General features: G+C 46.8%; 1 protein-coding gene across 1 annotated transcript in view; it reads right to left on the bottom strand.

Annotated features, from left to right (window-relative positions):
- vps13a (vacuolar protein sorting 13 homolog A) overlaps positions 1-19,158 on the bottom strand; it is a 634,190-nt gene that overhangs the window by 468,145 nt on the left and 146,887 nt on the right. The window contains 2 exon segments of the mRNA XM_038803880.1: positions 3,565-3,679; positions 12,083-12,284. Of these exon segments, the coding sequence (XP_038659808.1) occupies positions 3,565-3,679; positions 12,083-12,284 (317 nt within the window).

Here is a 19,158-nt window from a genome sequence, read left to right on the forward strand (position 1 = left end):
CACCATCGCTGCGTTGGCAGCCCAATAGTACCCACAGAGGTTGGGCAATGCCAGCCCCCCCCTATCCCTGCCCCGTTCCAGGAACACTCTTCTCACCCACGGAGTCCCATGCGCCCACACAAATCCCGTAATACTCCTGTTGACCCTCCTAAAAAAGGCCTTCGGGATAAGGATGGGGAGGCACTGGAACAGGAACAAAAACCTCGGGAGCACCGTCATCTTAACGGACTGCACCCTCCCGGCCAGTGACAGTGGTAACAGATCCCACCTTTTGAACTCCTCCTCCATCTTCTCCACCAACCTTGTGAGGTTGAGCTTGTGCAGGGCCCCCCAGCTCCCAGCCACCTGGACTCCTAGGTACCTGAAGCTCTTCCCTGCCTGCTTCAGTGGGAGCCTACCAATCCCCTCCTCCTGATCCCCCGGGTGCACCACGAACAACTCGCTCTTGCCCAAGTTCAGCTTATACCCAGAGAAGCCCCCGAATTCACTAAGAATCCTCATCACCTCCGGCATCCCCCCACCGGGTCCGCCACATACAGCAACAGGTCGTCCGCATAAAGCGACACTCGATGCTCCTCCCGACCCCGCACCAGGCCCCTCCAGTTCCCTGACTCTCTCAACGCCATGGCCAGGGGCTCAATTGCCAACGCAAAGAGCAAGGGGGACAGGGGACACCCCTGTCTCGTCCCCCGGTACAGCCGAAAGTACTCCGACCTCCTCCTATTCGTGGTTACACTCGCCATCGGGGCCTCATAGAGCAACCTTATCCAACGGACAAACCCCTCCCCAAACCCAAACCCCTCCAACACCTCCCACAGATATTCCCACTCAACCCTATCAAAGGCCTTCTCCGCATCTAATGCCCCCACTATCTCCACCTCCCCTTCCACAGTCGGCATCATAATAACGTTGAGGAGCCTGCGTACGTTTGTATTCAACTGCCTTCCCTTCACAAACCCCGTCTGGTCCTCATGAGTGACCCCCGGCACACAATCCTCTATTCTTGTGGCTAGGATCTTTGCCAGCAGCTTGGCGTCTACATTTAGCAGCGAGATCGGCCTATATGACCCACACTGCAGAGGGTCCTTGTCCCGCTTCAGGATCAAGGAAATCAGCGCCCGTGACATAGTTGGGGGCAAAGCCCCCCCCCCCCCCCCCCCCCCCCCCTCCCCCCTCCCTTGCCTCGTTAATGGTCCGGAGCAACAGGGGGCCCAACAGGTCCACATACCTTTTACAGAATTTCGCCGGAAACGCATCCGGCCCCGGCGCCTTCCCCGACTGCATGCTCCCTATCCCTTTAACCAACTCCTCCAGCTCGATCGGCGCCCCCAGTCCTTCCACCTGCCCCTCCTCCACCCTCGGAAATCGCAGCTTGTCCAAGAAGCGCCCCATTCCACCCCCCTTCACCGGGGGTTCAGACCGGTACAGTTCCTGATAGAAGTCCCTGAAGACCCCATTAACATCTACCCCCGTCCGCACCACCTTCCCAGCTCTATCCGTCACTCCCCCAATCTCCTGGCCGCATCCCACTTTCGGAGCTGGTGTGCCAGCATCCTGCTTGCCTTCTCCCCATATTCATACACTGCCCCCTGTGCTTTCCTCCACTGAGCTTCCAGTCAGCCCCCTCACATTCCAGGTTATCAGCCGGATCAGAGGGCTCCCTGCCCCCCTCCCCTGCCGATTAGCCATAACCCATCCCCTGCCCACCACTGGCCAGTGTTCCCCGCTCTGCCAGTTCCCCACGGCGGCAACTCCCCCCCTCCAGCACCCCCTACATTCTCTAGCTCCTTCCTGACCGTTTCAGCAGCAACCCGGTTCCCCCCCCCCCCTCCCTCAAGGCTAGGACCCCTCCTAGCCGCGCCCCTCCCTCCATAGCACTCCCGTGAGCCAGCTAACTTCTGCTGACCCCGGCGACTCCCGCCCTCCCTCCGATTCCTCCCCACGTGGGGCTACCCCTCCTCCTTCGTGCCCATCAGCAGGTCCTCCTACCCCCCCCCCCCCCCCGCTCTTGCGCGGGAAAAGAAAACAGCCAGCAATGGCCCGCGCTTCTCAGCCCCGACTCCGCCCCCACCATCTCACAGCGCGGGAAACTCGAGGAAAGCCCGCGCTTTCGCCCTGCCCAGCCCCGCCTCCTCTAGGGCAACTCCTATTGCCAGTCCCCCCCCACCAGCTCCCCGAACCCCCCGTTTACCCCCCTGCCCGAACCCGTCCACCAGACCCATACAAAAAACCCATACAAAAAAGACATAACGACATCACCCCACCCACCCTAAGGCCAACCCACATCTTGCATTAAACAGAGCAAACGCAAGTACAGTATTATACAACATCCCCCATCTTAGACTCTCAGTTTGAGTCCAGTTTCTCAGCCTGCACAAAGGCCCACGCCTCCTCCGGGGACACAAAATAATGGTGCCGGTCCTTGTAGGTGACCCACAGACGCGCCGGCTGCAACATGCCAAACTTCACGCTCCGTCTGTGGAGCACCGCCTTCGTCCGGTTGAACCCGGCCCTACGCTTCGCCACCTCCGCACTCCAGTCCTGGAAGATCCGCACCTCCGTGTTCTCCCCACTTGCTGCTCCGCTCCTTCTTGGCCCACCGGAGCACGCACTCACGATCCACGAACCGGTGAAATCTCACCAACACTGCCTGCGGCGGCTCGTTCGGATTGGGCCTCCTAGCCAGAATTCTGTGGGCCCCCTCCAACTCCAGGGGCTCCTGGAAGGACCCAGCCCCCATCAGCGTGTTCAACAAAATGACCACATAGGCCGCCAGGTCCGACCCCTCCAGCCCCTCCGTGAGGCCCAGGATCCGCAAATGCTTCCGTCTCGACGAGTTGTCCAGCTCCTCGAACCGCTCCTGCCACCTTTTATGGAGCGCCTCGTGCATCTCCACCTTCCCTGCGATGGCCATGGCCTCATCCTCCCTTTCGGAGGCCTGCTTCTGCAGCTCCCGGATCGCGGCCCCCTGGGCTATCTGAGTCTCCATCAGCTCTCTGGTGGTAACCTTCAACGACTCCAGCAGCTCCACCTTAAGCTCCTGGAAGCAGCGCAGCAGAGTCTCCTTCTGCTCCTGCGCCCACTGCCTCCACTCCTCTGCCGGCCGCCATTTTGTTTTTCTTCCCCCGCTTTTCCAGGGGTGCTTCCACCGTTTTTCTTCTTACCCCACTCCTGGTCCGGACCATAAGACCGTAGGGATCGACTCCAGTCCCCTTCCCACGTCGGGATTCGTCGACCAAGTTCCGTTGGGGGCCCTGAAAAGAGCCCCAAAGTCCGTTATTCGCGGGAGCTGCTGAACGTGCGGCTTAGCTCCGCATTGCCGCCACCGGAAGTCCAACTTCACTGCAGTGTTAATGTAAGCCCACTTGTGACACTAAAAGATTATTCTTACAAAAACAAAATTGATAGCTCTTTCCATCCAAACTCTTTGCTTCCACATTTTTGGGCAATACTCCCAACAAATAATAGAATTTGCAGTGACTCAGTTACTCCATAAACAGCACATGAAAACTATTTCAAAGCATCTTGATCAAAATCAATGCAAAAATATATATTGATCTTTACCAGTTGAAGTTTTGTCCCGGAATTCCTCAAGTTTCATCAAAGTAGCTGATGTCAGTTCCTCCAGCTGAACATCCGTTGGAGGTCGAAAAAAGTCAATTAACCTGTTCACAGTTCTCTGTTGGAATTGGAATTGATATATAATAATAATGTAAAATTATCTAAATTGAGTACTCTGCTTAACAGATAGAATGACACAACATTTTTATAACACTTATACAGAAAATGGGTCCAACTGTAAACCTCAAATGAGGAAGAGGGCAAGTGGGTAAAAGTAAAGCAGCAGTTGGAACAACAGGCCAAGTTTTAAAAAAAACTAACTGGAACGCCACTGGCATGTTTTTAATCATGTATTTTTTTCTAATATGCATTAGAACAATCCAGAATAGAACATTTACCGAAGAAAATAGAGTGCAAAAATTGCATCTTTTGAATTATAGAATCATAGAATTTACAGTGCAAAAGGAGGCCATTCGGCCCATCGAGTTTGCACCGGCCCTTATAAAGAACACCCTACACAAGCCCACATTTCAACCCGATCCCTGTAACCCAGTAATCCCCACTTACACGGTTAACCTTTTTGTATACTTCTGGCTTTTTTGTAAACTTATGGACAATGTTGACAAGCTTATTTATCAATCATCCAGCATGTCCCCAGAAGGGACCAGGCTGTTGAGTGAGACAAGGGAGGATGTAACAGGGGCGTTGGCATTTTTAATTCCTGCCACAGGAGAGGTGCCGGAGGACTGGAAGATAGCCAATGTCGTATCATTATTCAAGAAGGGAAAAAGAGATAAACCAGAAAGCTACAGGCCAGTCAGTCTAACGTAATGGTAGGTAAACTATTGGAAGCAATCCTGAGACCCTCAATTAATCTGCATTTGGAGACAGGGGAGGTCATGTCTAATGAACTTGATTAAATTTTTCAAAGAGGTGACCAGGTGAGTAGACCCAGATTAGATTCCCGGCTTTGGTCATGGTCCGTGCGGAGTTCTCCGTGTCAGCGTGGGTTTCCTTTGGTTGCCTCCCACAAGTCCCGAATGACGTGTCTGTTAGGTGAATTGGACATTCTGAATTCTCCCTCCGTGTATCCAAACAGGCGCCATAGTGTGGTGATTTGGGGATTTTCACAGTAACTTCATTGCAATGTAATCTAAACCTACTTATTAGAAAGATTATTATTATTAGATGAGCAATTAATTAAAAGTGTACTTGGACTTTAACAAGGCTTTTGACAAGGTCCCACAAGAGAGACTGACAGAGAAGGCACGAGCCCATGGGGTTCAAGGATATTTGGCAAATTTGAGGCCAGAATTGGCTGAGTGACATGAAGCAGAAAGTGATGGCCGAGGGGTATGTTTCTAATAAGAAGACTGTATCCAGCGGGGTCCTGCAGGGATCCTTGCTGTTTATGGTTTACATAAATTATATTAGGTATGAATGTAAGAGGGTTGATCAGTAAGCTCGCAGATGATACGAAAGTTGGTGAGCTGATAAATAATGAGGAGGATAGCATTAGATAACATGTATAGATATAGACAGGCTGGTCAGGTGGATAGCACAGTGGTTAGCACCGTTGCTTTGCAGCGTCAGGGTCCCAGGTTCGATGGGACGTTTTTCCCTGCTTGGGTTTCCTCTGGGTGCTCTGGTTTACTCCGAAAAGTCCCGAAAGGCACGCTGTTAGGTGAATTAGACATTCTGAATTCTCCCTCTGTGTACCCAAACAGGCGCCGGAGTGTGGCGACGAGGAGATTTTCACAGTAATTTAATTGCAGTGTTAATGTAAGCCTACTTGTGGCACTAATAAAGATTATTATTATAATCAGAATGGAATTCCGCTCAATGAATGTTCAGATCTTTTGCGACTATCAGACACAGTTTCTCCCAAGTAATGAAGATTAAAAAAAAGATTAATCAGTGGCAAATGGAATTCAATCCGGTTAAGTGTCAGGTTATGCAATTGGGCAGAACAAAACAAGGAATACGTGATGAATGGCAGGATCCTGGGAAGTACCGCGGATCAGAGGGACTTTGGTGTGCATGTACACACGTCCCTTCAGGGAGCAGGGCAGGTGGATACAGTGGTTAAGACGACAAATAGAATACTTGCCTTTATTAGTCAAGGCATAGAATTTAAAAGGAGGAAGGATATGGCAGGACTGGAGAGTTTTAGCTTTGGAGAGACATTGGATAGACTGGGGTTGTTTTTCTTGGAGCAGAGGAGACTGAGGGGGGAATATGGTTGAAATGTATAAAATTATGAGGGGCATAGATAGAGAAGACAGTAAGAAACGTTTCCCCTTGGTGGAGCGTTTAATGACCTGGAGGCATAGATTCAAGAGGCAAGAGGTTTAGAGAGGATGTGAGTAAAAATCTTTACAAACAAAGGAGTCTGGAACTCACTGCCCGAAGGTGGTCGAGGCAGAGACCCTCACAACATGTAAGCATTTAGATGTACACTTGCGATGCAAAGGCATACAAGGCTATGGGCCAAGTGCTGGAAATTGAGATTAGAATACTTAAGGTGGCTGTTTTGTCTGGTGCAGACGCAATGGGCCAAAGGACATTTTCTGTGCTTTAGACCTTTATGACTCAATGTTGTGGGAAGTATCTAGACTGCTGCAGGTCTTATGCCGATGGATTTTCCTGTCCAATACCTTCCTGGAGCAGCAAGATTTTGACAGTGTATTATCCAGCAGTTTGTCGCTGGTGAAGATACCTCATCCAGTGGCAAGGGTGGCAGTGACATGGGTTTGCTGTGCCCCAGATGGTGTCAAGTTTCTTGAATCTTGATACAGCTGCACACATCTATATAATTGCAAGCACTGGGTGTTCACAGAATCATAGTATTTACAGTTCAGAAGGGGGCCAATCAACCCATCGAGTCAGCACTAGCCCTTGTAAAAAAACACCCTACTTAAGCCCATGCATCCACCCTATCCCAATAACCCAGTAACCCCACCTAACCTTTGGACACTAAGGGGCAATTTAGCATGGTCAATCCACCTAACCTGCACATCTTTCAACTGTGGGAGGAAAAAGGAGCACCCAGAGGAAACCCACGCAGACACAGGGAGAAAGTGCACAGATTCCTAACTTTAACATTGTAGGTGGTGGTTCCGAGCAGCTCAGTAAAAGAACCATTCAATTCAGAAGCCTGGATTTTCATCCTGGAGGTGGGTGTATTAGGAGTCATGAAAAATCCCAGCTCAGCCACCCACCTCGGGTTCCCCCAAGATTGTCAATGTGTGGGGGTGGGTACAAGCTGGAGTCAGGCTGGAAAACCCAGGAAAACATTCAGAGAAGTGCCAAGGTGGGCTGTTTAAAAGGCCTCCTATGGTGCTGTGGGATTAGGCCCGTCAACCCTCACACCCACCAACCACTCACACCCCCATGCTCCGTCCATGCTACTTCAATGCCCTACTACCAAGCATGGCCCCCTCAGGACACTATGCTAATGCATGCCTTGCAAAAAGGCCCTGCATGCCAAGAGTGGCATTTTATAGAAGCCCGACAGTACAGAAGGCCATTTGGTCCATCGATTCTGTACCGACCCTCTGAAAGAGTAACGCACTGAGACTGAATTCCCCCGTCCTATCCTTGTACCCCAACTGACCTACATATCTTTGGACACTAAGGGGCAATTTTAGCATGGCCGAATCCACCTAACCTGCACATCATTTCACTGTGGGTGGAAACTGGAGCACCCAGACAAAACCCATGCAGACACAGGGAGAAAGTACAAACTCCAGAGAGTCAACCAAGGTCAGAATTGAACCCGGGTCCCTGGTGTTGTGAGGCAGCAGTGCTAACCACTGTGCCACCGTGCCACTCATGCCCATTTCTATGTTTATTCACTCAAATAGCTTTCTGGGTTCACAGCCAAGCCTCATTAGCTGACAGCCCAGATAACCATTCAACTATTAAAACACCCGAGTACCAGAGAAAATATTGCTTGATTAGCCTAGCTCTCTGATCTATTTAACAATATTATTCGTACAAGATGGAGATTTCAAGTAGTTGCAGTTTCAATTAATGAAACTTTAACGGGTGTAGATGATTGACATTTCATAAGGAGGATTATTTTAAGTCAACAGAAAGCTCACTTCCCCTTCCCCCCCCCCCCCCCCCCCCCCCCACACGTTATTGTCACAACAGGGTTCTACCTTTTAAAAGGGCTTCGCTTGCAGACTATGATTTACGACACCTCTGAGGTGCCTTCAATCACAACGAACGTTATGTCATTATGTTCTGTTGCCCTTCTCTGCAGAGAGGCAAATCACATATCATGAGACAGAAGTCAGACATAGCCCACACTGGTAGCAGGCCACACTGATGGCAGTGGCAAGGTAATAAATCACAACTTGTCATGGTAAATTCACGTCTAGGTTGCTAATCCAGTGTGAGGAACTACTTAAGATATTGTAGAGTTTCTCCTTCAACACATACAGGGAGGTATAAAATTGGGCTAATCAGATGCAGGTTGATATATGGGGTGGGATTCTCAGTCAGCGGGATCCTCCGCTTTGCGGCAGTGCACTCATACCCATGGATTTTCTGATGGCGTGGGAGTGGCCAGAAATGGGAAACTCTATTGGCCGGCTGATGGGACAGAGGATCCCGCTGCTGCCGGCGGTGCACCGGGCCAGAAAATGGGTCTGGCGGGATGGAGAATCCTGCCCATGGAGTTTTGTTTGCGGCAACATTAAAGGACAGGCAGAGTTTATTCCATGCAAAATTGAAGGAACTGAGTGCACCTTGTAATTTGGTGCAGCGAGTACTCTGACGCCAAAGTCATCTGCAAACTACAGATCATGAGTCTTGGCAGCCGGTTCTCTCAAAAGACCACCATTAACAAGGCCAACCTTTTGCAAATTATATCTTTTGTTAAAAATGTTTTTATTGAAACTTTCACATTTTACACCCTGTACATTCGGTAAGGATAAATGCGTTGGTTACAATATACAAATCATTTTCCTTTGTCCCGATTCCCTCTCTCTTCCTCCTCTTGATCGTTTCCCCACCCCCTCCATTCATTCTTTCAGGTTCTTTCTTGTGTCACTTATCTGCTATTTAAATGTGAGCAGTGCCCGCTCCTTCCCTTTCCTCCCCCATTTTATCATTTAGCCTCCTCCCTTCTTCTCGCCTCTTCTTATCATTTTTTTCGGTGTTTCTTTGGGGGTTCGTCTTCTTTTGGCTTTGTTCCAGGCCTTCTGGCCTCTGTATTGGCCGTCGTTTTCCAGCCACCCCCTCCTTTTTCCTCTGGCCTTCTCCTCACTCCTCCCCATCCCTGTCTGTTCCCTGCAGTCCCATTTGCTCTCGCGTGCCCCCCCCCCCCCCCCAGATTTTTTGGCTGTTGGATTTGAACAGGTCCTTGAACAAGTTAGTGAATGGCCCCCACGCTTTATGGAAGCCATCCTCTGATCCATTAAAGTTTCATTAATTGAAACTGCAACTACTTGAAATCTCTATCTTGTACGAATAAAATTGTGAAATAGATCAGAGAACCAGCCTAATCAAGCAATATTTTCTCTGGTACTTAGTGTTTTAATATTCGAATGGTTATCTGGCCTGTCAGCTAAGTATATGTAATGAGGCTTGGCTGTGAACCCAGAAAGCTATTTGAGTGAATAAACAAGTATACTTCATCTTCTCCAGGTGGAGAAATTCTGATACATCTGCCAGCTAGTCGACAGCTGTGGGTGGTGCTGCTGATTGGCAGCCAAGCAGGATTCTCCGGCGGCCGATTAGGGAAGCAAAGGCAAGGGTGTTGGATACCCCGAAGACTGTCACTTTTGTGCTCAGCTTCACACTCACTGCCATAACCTTGGATTTTGGCTCAAAGGCAGCTGCCCAAAGCCTGACAAATCTGGGGCATGCCCAGAACATGTGGGCATGGTTGGTCAGGCCTCCTTGATACCGCTCCCATTTGTCCTGTACCTCCAGTAACAACTTGCACATTCCAGATCTCGTCAGGTGTGCTCTGTTCACAACTTTCAGCTGCATGAGGCTTAGCCTTAGACATGAGGAGGTGGAGCTGGCCCTGCTCAGTGCTTCACTCCAGAGTCCTCAACTTTTTTCATCCCTAGCTCTTCCTCCCATTTTTCCTGTGTCTCATCCTGTGGGGAACGCATCGTTTCTAAGTGTCGTCTGTACAGATTCGCACAGTTTCCCTTCCCCAGGCTGTTCGCCGTCCAGTAATTCCTCCAGCATTGCGCCTTTTGGGGTTCGTAGGTATGCTGTCGTCTCCTTGCAGAGAAAGTTGCTGACCTGTAGACGTCAGAGTTAATTTCAATTTGGTCCTGTCTCTCTGACAGTTCCTCTAAGGTCCCTAGTCTGTCTCCAATGTAAAAGCCTCTGTCAGTGGCACCCCGTCCTGTCTCCACCTCTTAAAGGTGACGGCAAGTATGACTAATGTGAACCTATGGTTGTTGCAGACGGGAGCAATGGTGGACATTTCAGTCAGACCGAAGTATTGCCTCATCTGGTTTCAAGTTAGGGTAGCTACCACCACTAGGCTCGCGTCTTTTGATGGCAGGGATGGGAACACTGCCATGGAGAGAGCCTAGAGGGTTGTTACTGTACAGAAAATCTCCTCCATCCTCACCCATTCCGTGTCTGGCTCCCACATTCTCTCACTCTTTCCACAGTGGCTTCCAACTGGTAGCATTGTAGGTTCGGGAGGGCTGGGCCCATGTTTCCTCTTCTTTGTAGAACTCTTTCGAGGATTCTTTCTCTCTCCTCTCGTTCCCCCCCAATTGAAAAAGGCCCTGGAGATGGAAATCAGCAGTATGGACCCGAAAAGACCAGGTAAGGATGGTAGATTTCCTTCCCTTAAGGACATTAGTGGACCAGATGCGTTTTTACGACAATCGACAATGGTTTCATGAGGTTACATTAGACTTTTCGTCCCAGACTTTTGAAAAAACAATTTTTTTTTTTTTTTTTTAAATTTCACCATCTGCAGTGGCGGGATTTGAACCTGGGTTCCCAGAACATGACTCTGGGCCTCTGGCTTACTAGTCTAGTGACAATACTACTATGTGACCGCCTCCCCGTAGTATGGAATAATTTATGACCGCATGGATTTATTAAAAGCAAATCATATTTGAATAATTTACAAACAAAGATTAAGTTAAGACCCCATGGTCCAAATGTGATATTTTGCTTATCTCATCATATACACTCTCCACCCCATCCAAAACGTGTGACCTCCCAGGAGAAAAAAATTAAAATAAATCCAGGTCAACCTGGGGATAGAAAAATCTGTGAAATTCCACTCTAACCCATCTACACAATCAGAAGTAGTCCAGGAAATCAAATTGTCTGCACTAAAATTTAGGCACTCCGAAGGTCAATGGTCCTGAAATCAGAAACAGCTTCAACTTTTGTCTGAAGGAATTCAGCAAATCTGCATCTACTGCATGGAAGCCTGTTTGAGGTTCACTATTCTCTGGGAAAAGGAGCACTCCTGACTATGCTCTCAAATGCCCCCATGGTCTTGCAGCTCCTGATCTCTGTAATCTCTACCAGCTCTACGACTTTCCAAGATGTCTATCCGCTTTGCCTTCTGGCCTCTTGAATATCTGATTTTTATTGGTGGCGGTGTATCCAGCTGCCAACTTTGGAATTTCCTCTTAAAACTTGGATTCTCTCTCTCCTTACTTCTTTAAAACACAATTTACCTCTGATCAAACTTTTGATTTGTTATTAATTTTGTGAATGCCCTAGGGCCACATTAAAAGTTCTCACTGTTGTTGTTGGAGAAGCTGGGGTTGTTCTTGTTGAAGCAAAGGAGGATAACAAGATTAAACAATTCAAGGGATCGAAAGCATTACTGGCAAGGCCAGCAATTATTATTCAATCCTAATTGCCCTCAAGAGATGTTGAGCTAGTTGCATCTGGAATGCAACTCAGTGGTTTTCTAACTCATTTTGGAGGACAGATAAGAATCAACCACATTACTGTGTTCCTGACGTCACAGAATGGGCTTCTCTAAAGGATATTAGTGAGTCGGTGGATTTTTGTGACAAACCAATAGTTTTTTGGTCACCACCAAGGAGAGAAAGAATCTTAGAACCCCCCCAAAAGTCTGCGAAGAAGAAGAAATATGGGCCCAGGCCTCCCTAACCTACAATAAAAGTAATAGTTGTTTCGGTATTTAGATACAATAAATAAAGTGACACTGTTTCTACTGGCAGTCTAGTCAATAATTACAGGAAACAGATATAAGGTTCTTGGCAAAAGACCAAGTGATCTGGAATGCATGGACAAAAAGGCAGTGAAATTTATTATTATTATTTGAAAATACAGGACTATGGGAAACAACAAGGAAGTCAGACTCAGAGTAAATCAACTGTATTACCAAAGAACTGGCACAAGCACAACAGACCAAATGGCCTCCTTCTGTGCTTTATTATTCTAGGATTCCACCCCAGCAATTTAAAATAACAATCAGAGCCTAGCGGAATAGCCTAGACAACTTAAAAATATATTTTATATATGCGCGCATCTCACTCACCGCATCATACACAATTTCTAGTGGGTGAGACTCCACTTTCAGCCTCTGATCAGCTCTTTCATCCAAAGGATTGGTCTCAAACATGATACTGAGCAGAATATCTTTATCCCCTGTCATAGCGCCTCTTGAAGAAAGCAGTAGTGGCTTGTGCATTTTCTGTGGTAGTCCTGTCACTTCAAGTGTACTTATCATCGCTTCAAACCTATAAAGAAAGTATCTCAAAGATAACAAAATACAACTTTCACATCTTCATAGAATCCCAACAGTGCAGAAGGACACCACTCAGCCCATTGAGAATGCATCAACCTCTGAAGAGAATCCTACCTTGGGCCACTCCACGACCCTATCCCCATAAGCCTGTAGCCCCATCTAACCGTTGGACACCAAGTGGCAATTTAGTATGGGCAATTAACATAACTTGCGTATCTTTCGACTGGGGTGTTTACCGGAAGGGTGCCCGGAGGAAACCCACGCAGACACACGGAGAAAGTGCAAACTCTTCACAGTCAGTCATCCAAGGTCTACTTCATCAATTAACTTCATTCCATCAAAATCAGAAATGAGGATGTTCACTGATGACTGCACAATGTTCAGCACCATTCACTCATCCTCAGTCCATGTCCAACTGCAGCAAGACCTGGACAATAGCCAGGCTTGGGCTGACATGTGACAAAAAACATTCATGCCACACAAGTGCCAGGCAATGGCCGCCTCCAACAAGAGAGTATCTAACTACTGTCTGATGGCATTCAATGGCATTACCACAGCTGAATCGCCCACTATTAACATCCTGGGGGGTTACCACTAACCAGAAACTGAACTCGACGAGCTATATAAATGCTGTGGCTACAACAGGTCAAAGGATGGAAATCAGTTGTAAGTAACTTACTTTCTTAATCTTCAAAGACTGTCCACCATCTACAAGGCACAAGTCAGGAGTGTGATGGAATACACTCCATTTACCTGGATGAGTGCTGCTCCAACAACACTGAAGAAGCTTGACCCCCTTCAGGTCCGACCAGCACCACTTGTTTGGCACTCTATACAGAGACATTCATTTCCTCCATCACCAACACACAGTGGCAACAGTGTGCACTATCTACAAGATGCACTGCAGGAACTCACCAAGCTTCCACATATTGCACCTTCCAAACCCACAACCATTACCATCTGGAAGTCAAGGACAGCGGACACATAGGGTAACGACCACCTGGAAGTTCACCTGTAAGCCACTCACCATCCGGATTTATAAATATATAGCTATTCCTTCACTGTCGCTGGGTTAAAACCCTGGAATGCCCCCCCCCCCCCCACCTCACAGGACTGTGAATGCACACCACAACCTACAGCAGTTTGAGAAAAAAGGTCATCATCACATCCTCATGGGTAATTAGGGATGGGTAACAAATGCTGGCCTAGCCACCAACACCCATATCCCATGAATTAATTTAATTAAAAAAACATCAGACTGAACGATCAAGATTATGGCCATAAATATGCGTTGGGACGTTTACTAAAAGGAGAGCTTTAAGGATGATTTGAGTGCAGTGAACTCAGAGGAGAGTATGATGAGATGAGATGGAGGTTCCCAGTTCAGAGACTTAGGGGAGAAAGCAGTGAAGATTATGTTCTCCATTCTGCTTTACCTGGATGGCTCGGATGCGTAGTGTTGGAGAAAGAACACAAAGCTTTGTTGACAAACAAAACTATAAATTTATTACACTACTAAGATCCGTTCACATTCTTAAGGTAGAAGGTTATTATATAAAACTATGCCATCTCTAACTTACAGAACTCTCAAGTACACAACTACGCTCTATGCCTGACACTCTTCCAGCTAACTCTAAACTTCTATTCCCAGAATCCGCGAAGTCACATGATATTTATATGACAGTTCTGTGGTTCCCTCTAGTGGTATGAAGCATTATCATTAACTTGTTAACTCTTTACATCCCAGTCAAGATATACATATATATATCATTAAATCGCCCTTTTTTTTGCCCAAAGATGTTTGGAGATTTCTACAAACATATGTAGAGTAAGAAGCATTGTATGTACTTGTAATTAAGTACTGAAATTGTACAGTAGTTAACAATTAAAATAAAACTTTTTACAGTCCACAAATGGAGTCTGTACTCAGTCTTTAATCTGGTAGTGTTGAAGTACCAACAAGTCATCAGCGCAAATCGATCAGGTTGAACCACTTCTGTTGTCTGACCTGGTCTTTTTTTTGTGATTGTGGTGTCGGGTTGTGTGTCCTTTTCCTTAAAAACTGGTTTGCTTTTTGGTCTTTGAGCAAATACGAACTCATTAAATTCGTTGGCGTGACTTCCTTTGTCTAAACAATGTCCTGTTCTTCCTGGCATTGGTGCCATCATGCATGAATTTTGTATTTTCTATACACATATTTGTTTGTTCTACCTCGACCTGCAGCTGTGTTTCACACACTGTCGCGCAGTCTCTTGCTCAGTTACCAGATGGATTTCTTTCCTCACTGTATGGTCTGTCAAGCATGACTGCAAGTTCAGACACTATCTTGTCTTTACATTGGACTGTACCGTTTAGTTGTTCTTCGGTTTCAGAGTCGTACCATTGTGTATAGTCTATTGGTCCATAGTTTCTCTTTTTGTGCTCAATAACCTTTTCTTCTGGATTGTTTGATTCATTTTCAAACTTTTTAGTATTAGTGTCCTTTGCATTACCTGATGTTTCGCTGCACTTCATGCTCTCAGGTTCCTGTGGATAATCATATGCATCATTGAGCTTTGTGACATCAGCGTCTTCTGGATGATCCAATTTATCTTTGATCTCTTGGTGCTTCTCACCTGGCATCAACTTCTCCACAATGTCATTTTCTTGTTGGTTGGTCACAATTGATGTGTTTTCAATTCATTCATTGTTTCACTGATTGTCATGTTTTGTTGTACAGCCTAGCTGAGATCTGTCAGTCTCGGCTTTGTCCTGCACAGCTTGTATGCTACTTGTGAGCACTTCGTCACTATACGCAAATACAGTAGCTAGTCCTTCATAGTCTTTTTGTTGATCAAATAAAGATAGACTTTCATAGTCGTCTTTCAGTGCTCTCTCGGTCTGCAGTCTTTCAGTGCTCTCTCGGTCTGCAGTCTTTCAGTGCTCTCTCGGTCTGCAGTCTTTCAGTGCTCTCTCGGTCTGCAGTCTTTCAGTGCTCTCTCGGTCTGCAGTCTTTCAGTGCTCTCTCGGTCTGCAGTCTTTCAGTGCTCTCTCGGTCTGCAGTCTTTCAGTGCTCTCTCGGTCTGCAGTCTTTCAGTGCTCTCTCGGTCTGCAGTCTTTCAGTGCTCTCTCGGTCTGCAGTCTTTCAGTGCTCTCTCGGTCTGCAGTCTTTCAGTGCTCTCTCTGTCTGCAGTCTTTCAGTGCTCTCTCTGTCTGCAGTCTTTCAGTGCTCTCTCTGTCTGCAGTCTTCAGTGCTCTCTCTGTCTGCAGTCTTTCAGTGCTCTCTCGGTCTGCAGTCTTTCAGTGCTCTCTCGGTCTGCAGTCTTTCAGTGCTCTCTCTGTCTGCAGTCTTTCAGTGCTCTCTCGGTCTGCAGCCTTTCAGTGCTCGCTCTGTCTGCAGTCTTTCAGTGCTCTCTCGGTCTGCAGTCTTTCAGTGCTCTCTCTGTCTGCAGTCTTTCAGTGCTCGCTCTGTCTGCAGCCTTTCAGTGCTCGCTCTGTCTGCAGCCTTTCAGTGCTCTCTCGGTCTGCAGTCTTTCAGTGCTCTCTCGGTCTGCAGTCTTTCAGTGCTCTCTCTGTCTGCAGCCTTTCAGTGCTCGCTCTGTCTGCAGCCTTTCAGTGCTCTTTCTCTCTGCAGCCGTTCAGTGCTCTCTCTCTCTGCAGTCTTTCTGCGCTCTCTCTCTCTCTCTCTGCAGTCTTTTGGTGCTCTCTCTCTCTGCAGTCTTTCAGTGCTCTCTGTGGAGTCTTTCAGTGTTCTTCTCTTCTGGTTGTTCATTTGTCAGGGCACTGTTTTCTGATGTACCAACGTTATGCAATTCCATCAATGTATTGGATTCATCTCCCATTAGTAGAGTGGTATTTAGATTTTCAATCTGGTTACTAACAGAATAATTATCAAACCCGAATAAACTGCCATATCTGAGTAATATTCTTCAATAGGATTTATCTTCTTTAGTTTTAGATTTGTTAACATTTTGTTCTTGTTGCATGCTGCAAATATTTTGTTCATTGGTGTCGCAAAAGTCTTCTTCAGCTGTTTGTTCAAATTCAAGCAATGTTCTGCCTTGCGAGGTAAAAACATTTCTGTGCCTTTAAAGCTAGTTTGTTTTCATTTCCGTACAGTTTTTCTTTAAGTGGGCGTGTCCACAACGTTCGGACATCAGCTCGTCCGTGACGTCATGCGCAAATATGCATTGTGCATGGGCAAATCGATCCTCATCCAGAGTGCGCTCTTTTTTCAAGTGCGCATGCGCAATGTAAACCGGTATTCTTGCAGATCATGTCATTTTTTCAATGTGCCCATGTGTGAACTGGTGCTGCACATGCGCAGAACGTTCATATTCTGAATCGCGCATTTCTTTCTTTTACTGCGCATGTCTGAAATGTCCAACTTTTGAAGCACTTGTTTTTTCCGGGTGCCAACACGATGAATTTTGAACTGCGCCACAGCTTGAACGGAGGCAACATTTTATTTACTTTGGCGATTCAATATTTCGGCACTTCTATTTTTAGATTCTTTAGTTGCACGGGACATTTAATTGAATCTTCCAGCATCATATTTTGTTGCTTTTGCAGTCTTTTACACAGGTTTTCATTTCTTTTAAGCTCACAATAATCATCAGATTTTTCAATGACCAGTTCAAAGTTATTTTTTTCTACTTCATTCTCAAAGTGGAATGAGTTATACACTTTTGTAGTCTGTGGTCCAGCCATGAGTAGCAATAAAGTAGTTTTACGCTTGTCACTGGCAGTTTGGAGATTGGAGGATGAGAGATAAAGTTCAAACACTTGTTTGAATATTTTCCATTTCACATCTACATTACCTGATATGCTGAATGCCTTTGGAAACTGCAGACCTTCCATGACTCTTCAGTTGGGTATTTCTTTCTGTGATGTTTCTGGTTGATGCTGGAGTCTGATTGTTGGTACTGGAGTGTGGTTGAGTTTTTTCTTTGCACGTTTTTGTCTCGTATTGAGATTCTTTCTTTCTCCCTAACTCTTACTAATCTACTTTAAGATTACTTCTGGTACCATGTTAGAACTGTCCACACCTGGCAGCATGTTATGTTCTCTATTCTGCTTTACCTGGATGGCTCAGATGCGTAGTGTTGAATAAAGAACACACACCTTTGTTAACGAACAAAACTATAAATTTATTACACTACTAACTAAGGTCCATTCACATTCCTAAAGTAGGTTATTATATAAAACTGTGCTATCTCTAAATTACAGAACTCTCAAGTATACAACTGCTCTCTATGCATGACCGTCTTCCAGCTCTCTCCTAACTCTCAACTCCTAATCATCTAAACCTAGAATCCCCAAAGTCACATGATATATATGACTGTTCTGTGGTCCCCTCTAGTGGCAAGAAGCATTATCATTAACTTGTTAACTCTTTACATCCCAGTCAATATACATATCATTACAAAAATATCATACTTGGGAGGGAAGTACAGAATTATGATTTTAAATGGGAGATGGGATGGTGAAAGGCGATTAACAAAAGAGAGAGTAGGTGGTTAGGCCAAGGTGAGATTGGTGATGTGCTGTCCCACAACGACTATTTGACAGAACAAGTGATAGATCAGTCAAGTGGGGAGGCTTCATTAAGGGAGAAAGGCAGGAATCAGCATTGCTTAGTCAGGTTTCCATTAAGGCCATAATGTTCATGGAATTATCAACAACACATTAATGGTGGACAAGGTCCTTGTTCACAAGTGAACAGACATTTTGGAGTGCAATATGAAGTGGGATGGTAAAGGCAGATGTCAGAGTCAGTAGTGGGATGTATGAGTTAAGCAGAAAGAATATTGGCCAGATTTACCTCCAGCTAGTACATTAGGTGGAAAAATCGATGAGAAATCGACGTAGAACAATTGGGGCTGCTGTTCATAATGAACCAACAACAAGTGCCACAATAAGCCCTTTGGAGAATGTTAGGAGGGGCACACATGGAAGCTGCCGATTTCATCTGTGGGAAGTGCACCCAACTCCAGCTCCTCAAAAACTGTGTTAGGAAACTGGAGCTGGAGCTGGATGAACTTCGGATCATTCGGGAGGCAGAGGGGGTCATAGATAGAAGCTTCAGGGAGGTAGTTACGCCAAAGAATAAAGATAGATGGGTGATGGTGAGAGGGGCTGGGGGTAAGCAGTCAGTACAGGGATCGCCTGTGGTTGTTCCCCTTAGTAACAGGTATACCGCTTTGGATACTGTTGGGGGGGGGGACTTACCAGGGTTCAGCCATGGGGTACAGGTCTCTGGCACAGAGTCTGTCCGTGTTGCTCAGAAGGGAAGGGGGGGAAAGGAATAGAACATTAGTCATTGGAGATTCCATAGTTAGGGGGATAAATAGGAGATTCTGTGGGAACGAGAGAGACTCGCGGTTGGTGTGTTGCCTCCCAGGTGCCAGGGTCCGCGATGTCTCGGTTCGTGTTTTCGGGATCCTTAAGGGGGAGGGGGAGCAGCCCCAAGTCCACATAGGTACTAACGACATAGGCAGGAAAAGGGATAGGGATGTAGGACAGGAATTCAGGGAGCTAGGGTGGAAACTTAGATCCAGGACAAACAGAGTTATTATCTCTGGGTTGTTACCCGTGCCACGCGCTAGCAAGTCGAGGAATAGGGGGAGAGAGCAGTTGAACACGTAGCTGCAAGGATGGTGCAGGAGGGAGGGTTTCAGATTCCTGGACAATTGGGGCTCATTCTGGGGTAGGTGGGACCTCTACAAACGGGATGGTCTACACTTGGACCAGAGGGGTACTAATATCCTGGGGGGGGGGGGGTCATGAGTAAGGTTTCAAAGTTGCAGGAGTGTAGGAAGGAAGGTGGTTTAAAGTGCGTCTACTTCAATGCCAGGAGCATCCGGAATAAGGTGGGTGAGCCTGCT

Source organism: Scyliorhinus canicula, chromosome 8, assembly GCF_902713615.1.
Source record: "Scyliorhinus canicula chromosome 8, sScyCan1.1, whole genome shotgun sequence".
NCBI classification, from domain to species: Eukaryota; Metazoa; Chordata; class Chondrichthyes; order Carcharhiniformes; family Scyliorhinidae; genus Scyliorhinus; species Scyliorhinus canicula.